This window comes from Pygoscelis adeliae, unplaced genomic scaffold (assembly GCF_000699105.1).
Source record: "Pygoscelis adeliae isolate BGI_AS28 unplaced genomic scaffold, ASM69910v1 Scaffold63, whole genome shotgun sequence".
Taxonomy (NCBI): Eukaryota; Metazoa; Chordata; class Aves; order Sphenisciformes; family Spheniscidae; genus Pygoscelis; species Pygoscelis adeliae.
Genome location: NW_008824414.1, coordinates 1,697,441 through 1,704,486, shown reverse-complemented (window position 1 = coordinate 1,704,486; position 7,046 = coordinate 1,697,441). Strand labels below are relative to the sequence as shown.

The 7,046-nt window shown below is 39.1% G+C and overlaps 1 protein-coding gene across 1 annotated transcript in view; it reads left to right on the top strand.

Annotated features, from left to right (window-relative positions):
* Positions 1-7,046, top strand: part of USP40 (ubiquitin specific peptidase 40) — a 51,570-nt gene that overhangs the window by 20,112 nt on the left and 24,412 nt on the right. The window contains exons 6-10 of the mRNA XM_009320771.1: positions 2,397-2,540; positions 3,465-3,593; positions 4,118-4,219; positions 4,572-4,679; positions 6,418-6,739. Coding sequence (XP_009319046.1) covers positions 2,397-2,540; positions 3,465-3,593; positions 4,118-4,219; positions 4,572-4,679; positions 6,418-6,739 — 805 coding nt within the window. The remainder of the gene's footprint in view (positions 1-2,396; positions 2,541-3,464; positions 3,594-4,117; positions 4,220-4,571; positions 4,680-6,417; positions 6,740-7,046) is intronic.

The window sequence follows — 7,046 nt, the reverse complement described above, 5'->3', positions numbered from 1 at the left end:
GGCAGGTGAAAAACTCTCGAAGACTCAATTTGGAGTTTTAGAAAGCAGGCATTCTTCATTGCGGCGCCGGGCGTGCAGGGGATCGCTCCACCTAGTGTGCGCGCCGGGCTGCTCAACTATGGGAGTTATGTACAATCAGAATATACATATTCATTAGATTTCTGAGAAATGATTAGCATATTAATGTTATTTCTTGGAACTCATTAACATGCAAAAGTCTGTAACGCATGCGCTCTTATGTTCATTGGTGGTCTTCCAGGGTCCTCTTGGTGGTCGTCGATAGTCTTCCTCACTGTGTCCGCTAATTGAACTCAGTCTTTTCACCTAGTTGCAGTAGCTGATTTCAGCATAACTTCCTTATCCATTCCACCCCTGTACACAGAGCTTCAAGGATCCCTTTTATCTATGGAATGTCCAGTCTGCAGAACATTTAGTTACTTCGCTTTGACAAGGAAAAACCGTATGTCTCCTTAGTATTTCGGTATCAGCCCCACTGGCACGATGTACATGATCACAGCAGACTATAGTGGGAGTCAACACTGGCAGCAAGTAAGGTGCCAGCTGAGTCACTCTAGGCTTGCTGGCAGCATTAGGAAGGCAGCTGCCTAACAGTGCAACCACCTGCCCACATCTAGCCTGTTTCAAAGACAAGATGGCCCATACCTACCCACTCCATTCCTCCCTTCCTTCAGTACACTGTGGGTCTTTGGATGTTATTCTTCCCCCTTTTTTGTCTTGGCCTCTAGAGAATTCAGTAGTTGAAGAATCTTGTGTTGAAGAGATTTATAAAATTTTAATTGTACAGTCTGATTATCACTCTAAATTTGGAAGAGTGTGCAAAATCCTATGTGCCACTAAGCTCTGCACAGTAGTCTTTGCAATTGATGCAAATTAAATACCTAATTCAGGGAGTTTCTTAAGCCATATGTGTGTTCCAGGGAGGCTCTCTGGTATGGCTCTGCAAATGGAGAGTTGGGTGGAGACATTGGAAAGGCTCAGAAGCATGTCCATTGAATCTACACTTACGTTCAGAGGTGATACAAGATGGTTGGTTTTGCTTTGCACCAGGGTTCCTGATCTACTCTCACACCAAGTTGTTCGATCGTGATTCATATTCTTCCTTACTAAAATGTATTATGTGGCTTTCCTGCCTTGAAGGTCCTCTTCCCTATAAATGAGGGAGACTTTAACCCTTGCTTGGTTGTTCTGTGGCTGGCTGTAGGGTCTTCCAGGATACACGTACCCCATGCCACTCAGGCACAGCATTGTGCTCTTTTGCCATAGTCCACAGATCTTAGCCAAGGCCCTTTTCTTCAAGCAGCCTGGCAGATCTTAAGCAAGATGCTACTGTGATATATTCTGGTGACATTTTTCAGACCATTTCTGTTGCGTTTGGAGGCAGCCCAACAGTCACTCAGCAGCAGGCTGCAAAATACATGTGGGAGTGATCTCTTTTTCTAGACTATATACACCTGTCAGAGCTAGTTATGTTACAGATAGGATCATTTCTGATTTCCACATTTGAAAAACTGTGCCTGTACGAGCTCTGATCTATACTTGGGGTCACACAACCCCAAAGAACTGGAAAAGTCCTCGATGGTCATTGGAATAAACCTTAGGTGAAGTCCAAATTATGTGCTTGGAGGAGATGACCAGGAGGGGCCAGAAGAATAATAGGCCCAGCCTCAGTTGAGGTTCCTTTCCTTGCAGCAGAAGCAAGCATGTAGGCTATGTTTGTAGGCTGAGCTTCATTCATAGCTATTTTTTTTTTTTTGGGTGGCTTCAGGGCCTATGCCAGATGCTGAGCGTCCCACCGTTCATCTGGGAATGGCGAGGATAGCACGCACGGGGCTCTTCCGCAGTGCCTGCTTTTCAGCAGCAGTTGAGTGTGCCTTTTACTCTAGGCTCCCAGGGTCTGTGTGGGACTGGTGGTGGCAGGTGCTATGCAAGGGGCCAAGAGCAAAGTTGCTGGGAAGATGCTGTATAGTCTGACGTCATGCGTAAGCACAAACCCAGCGGTTTGAAACAGTTGCTTCCTGGTGTAAAATTCAAGAAAGTCCTCTCACAAAGAACATGTGGGCTATGGAAATGTAATTACTGACCAGAATTTCGGCACTGTCCTCCTTTGTTTTCTGTAGGAGGATAAAGTATGGGACTGGTATCACCATTCAAGGAAGGTGCAGGGCTTAACAGAGGGGAAGGATCTTGATTGCTTTTAGGGTGTCTAGTTGGTAGGGAGATTGAGAATTAGGGAAGACATTTTAGAAATGAAAACACTCGTTATGTCTGCCTGGTTGTATCAAAGCTTTGTTGGAAAGTAAAGAGTTGACCATAGCAAAGTGGAAACACTATTCCGTATAACCATGTGCTTACAACTTTTTTTAATCATTTTATAGTCTGCTAAACTACGCAAGTTGCCACCCTTTCTCACCATTTCTCTCCTGAGATTTAACTTTGACTTTGAGAAGTGTGAACGATACAAGGAAACGAGCTGCTACACATTCCCTATCCAGATAAATCTGAAGCCTTTTTGTGAGCAGGTATGTACTGTTGTATTTGTTAAAATTTCCATATACTCTGCAGAGAACTGATATCTCAAGGCCAAGTTATATTTTATTTTGCATTTTGCCATGGCAAGGTATTCGAGAAATTTTATGGTGTTCTCTTCTGTCCCCAATTCCAAATTTTTGGAATTCCAATTTGTTTCCAAAAGACCACTTTCTAACTGAGTGGCAAATACCTTGTAGCTATACAAGGGGAAAGTGTATAATAATTACCTAAAACTTAATCTGACATTTGCTTGAAAGGAAGATTATCACCTGGAAGTTGAAATTAAATTTGGTTTTGTATTGTCATTGTCTGATAACATCACATATAAATTTAGCTATATATGTTTTATATGCTTGTAGTTATTTCATTTTTCTTAGGAATCTGTCTTTTCATTCGTATATATGTATTTTGATTATAAACTGAGTTATACCAGTGCTTGATGACAATTTTTGATCCTTAAAATGTATAAAGAATGTAGTTAATAGAGGCACTGTTCTTGAAAAAGATGTTTTTCTTATTGAAATGTTGCAATGCAAGTTTGGAGATTTTTTCCAGTTGGTTTGTGTATATAAATGTGTTGCTTGTTTTTTCTCTAGTCTTTTAAACAAAATAAGCCTGGTTATGAACAAAGAGGTTGAGCTGTTCTATTATTTGCATCAATATTTCATTATTTTAAATTTTTAATTTCCAATATTGTTCACAATCATGCTTAAAAAGTTGCTTAATAAGGCTGTGCCTTGGTCCATGGTTTGTGTCAGTCCATACTTGTGTTCCCCAGCACTGAAAAGCCATTTCAATCTCTGCACATGCGAATGCACACTGAGAAATACCTGAAGCTATGCTGATGGTGTAAAACTGTCCTCTTGTGAAAGACTTACTGATATATATTATTGTTATTGTTTTTCTTTTTAAAGACTGAAAGGGATGATTCAGAGTACATGTATGAGCTCTTCTCTGTTATTATACATAAAGGTGGCTGCTATGGAGGACACTATCATGTTTATATCAGAGATGTGGATGGATTAGGAAACTGGCAATTACAGGTGAGTTCTAAAGGTTTTTCTTCCTTGCTTGATATGTCTCATTTTTCAGAAAAGTATTATGAGCTAGTGGATGAAATGTACATCCCAACTAATGAATATTTTAGTGAGGCATTTGGTCTCTAACCTCATTGAGAAGGTTAGTTTTCCACAGTATGCGATCTCTATCAAGATTTTGTAGCAAATTTTAGCTTTCCGATCTGCTAACTATCTCACGTTACTGGGCTCACTTTTTCTTTCCCAAATGAATTAATATCTTTGCTCAAGACTAGCACAGTCATCTTAATGGAGGACGCTGGCTGGCTGTTTGTAAGTAACACAAATGCCTTTTCTGTTTTAAAAAAAAACAAGATAGTGGATATTCTGTGTGACAATATATAGTACATAGCGGGTGGCAGAGGCATCTTATCAGAACTTCCTTCACACTTCTAAATTGTGCATGCTGGTGTTAGTACAGACTATAATCAAAAACCACTAGTTGTGTGTGAAACAACAGTATTTGCAAGTGTTTTATTTTTCTTATACAGGAAGAAGAGGATAGGCTGATTGAAGATAAGGCTTTAAGAGATACTGAAAATGCCAAAGAAGTAGAAAATCCATTGGCAGTGTTGAAAGGGATTTTATCAGAGGTATGGTATGTAAGGAGTTTATTGCTTTGATTTTGATATTAAGGAACTGAGAAGAAGGGGTTAGTGTATGCAAGACTGGGCAGGTTTAAGTGTACAGAACTCTTCTGAACTTATTGTGAAACATGTAAAACTTGTAACTTAACCTGACTTTAGTACTAATAGTGGCTCTTCATACAGAAAACGGTCCTTTTTGAGTATTTCTTAAATTGCTTGCCGAAGCTGTTGCCAAAAGGTGATGTTACATTGGCTTATTAACAAACAGGAATAGTTTAAGCACTTCATAGTTGGCTTCTTTGTGTTGATCCCTTGACTTTTGTAGCCTTTGTTATCCTAGTTTTTAATTTCTGTGTAGGAAGAATCTAAACAAATTCCCGTGGATCAATTAGGGCAGAAATTATTGGAGAAAAAAGGGGTGTCCTGGAATAAGAAATACCGAAAACAGTATGGAGCATTACGAAAGGTAATATGCATGTATGGTAATTTGGTTTTTACTGTTAAGATAATTTTACATTTATATTCCTATTGAATAGTCAGTAGGATGGTAATTGAAAATACTGGCACTTGGACTAGCAAGATAGAGCGTGTGTAAGAGAGGTTTGTAAGCTAAATTAGTATACTGGGGAACATGGACAAGATTCTCAAGGGATTGTCTGCCTGAAAGCTTGTATCTTTTTTTTTTTTTTTCCATCTATACGGTTGGCCTATAAAAGAATTAACCTTACCTACTGAACCTTGTTTCACTTGTGTCTGTGGATGAAGCTGCAACAACACTACTACCACTTGAACATAAAAGCACTGATGAGAATTAAAGAAGAAATACAGTACTTCACAGTCATAACAGAAGTGAGGTTTTGAAAATGTATGCCACTTTTTGGTTGATTAGGGCATGTCCACAACATTAACGCTTACAGTAAATTCTTCTATTTGTCCAATTGGTTACTGTATTTTCTAATACTTTAAGGAAAATACTTTAGCATTTGTGTTACAGATTTGTGGAAAATTCATGTTTAACTGTTTTTTGAATAGAACTAACAATGCAGTTTTCCAATAATTATTTAAAAGTAGTTGTGAAATCTGAACATGAGTCTTCCACAGAGGTAGATGCTTTTCTGACTTTGACAGGGAAGTGATAGAAACAAGTTATGAGCAGTCCAGTATTAACCATTTCAAAGTTTGAGTGCTGTTGTGAATATTACCAAAGCTGACTTTTCACAAGTGCTGGATCTATACCAAAAGCACGTTGATCAATGCAGGACTTGCCTTATTGAAATAACTGTAAATTGTTTTACGCTTTTTGAAGTATCAAATGAGGTTTTGATTATGATTAAAACTGAAATTCAGACTTTGGGGGTTTGTTTTTGGTTTGGTTTTTCTTTTGTTTTTTGAGGGGGTTGGGTGGTTTTTGTAGTTTTGTGGGAGGATTGGAGGGTGGTTGGTGCCCTCCCCCCCCATCCCGCAAGAGCCACGATTTTGTTTTGTGTAATTTGGACACCAAGCTTGTTTGAAGTATCTGCATACTGCTAAAATGAAAGTAGAGAACAGAGCAGATAAGCTGGGTGAAACAGAACGAGTAGGTTTTAAGTTCTTGAGATGCCACAATGGGCAGCGTTAATTTGGGTAAGGTACAACTCAGCAGACCAGAACTGAACTCAAGATCCCTGTCTGGTAAAGACAGAAGGGAGCACAGACTAGGGAGCAGAAAGTACCGGTGTTAAAGGGCTAAACTGATTGGGATGGTACTCTGTGTGTCTGATAAAGCAGAGGCTTTTTGATTGCCTATAGAGCATCACTTCCTATGCTGCCTTTCCAGGGACAGGGAGTATGCACTTGTGAGAAGTGTTTTAAAAGGAATCCAGTGTCTCAAGCAATCCTTGAAATTCAGAAATTAGTCTGATTTAGTTCTTAGTGATGCATGTATATTAAAAACAATTTTTTTTCAATTTCTTGCATGATAATTTGGAGTTACATAAGAGATGAAGCCAGCAACAGCATATAAAAGATCAGGCAAATAAGTGGTGGTAGGAAAATTATATTCTTCTGTCTAAACTGAGGAAATACATGAGGAAGCATCAAAAACCCAAGTTTGAAGGGATGGTGTTTGTGTATCAATTTGAGCATGAATCTGGTGAAGTAGCTAATGCAGTCTGCTATATTTAAAACTGTGTATCTTCTTCATCTCGTCCTTGCTTTCCTTTTAGTATTTGCAGAATCATCCTCAGATATTTCAGTTCAGTCCTGATGAAAATAAGGTTGGTCTGAAGGAAAAACACAAGCTCCCATTTAAGGCAGATTCTCAAGGACAAGATCTCCAAAGCCCTCCTCAGAAGAATGATGTCCAGTGGAATTCAGAAAAAAACCCTATGAGGCTAAGGGACAGTTCATCTGGTTGCCATTGGTTTGACCTGAATGATTCAAAAGTCCAGCCGATCAAGGAGAAGGATATTGAGAAACAATTTCAGGGTAAAGAGAGTGCCTACATGCTGTTTTATCGAAAATCTCAGTTAAAAAGACCGCCTGAAGGTACACAGAGCTCATCTTGATATTCTGGGGGCTTCCTTCATTGGCAGTTTGTTTTTTGGAGGGCAAAGGCTGTTGGGCATTTCTGTCCTTTCCAAGAATTGAAGATACAGTTTTCTTTCTAGTGATCATTTGAAAAAAGGGTTAAGTAAGATACATGGAGGTTACCTCCAAGGAGGTAGTGACCAGTTAAGTGGCTATAGTTGACACTAACTTTTTTCTAGTATGCTTCACAAATACTAGCAGAACATCTCCTACTGAAACAAATAAAAGTTGTAGCTAACAGCATTCATGTATCATTTTCCCTTAG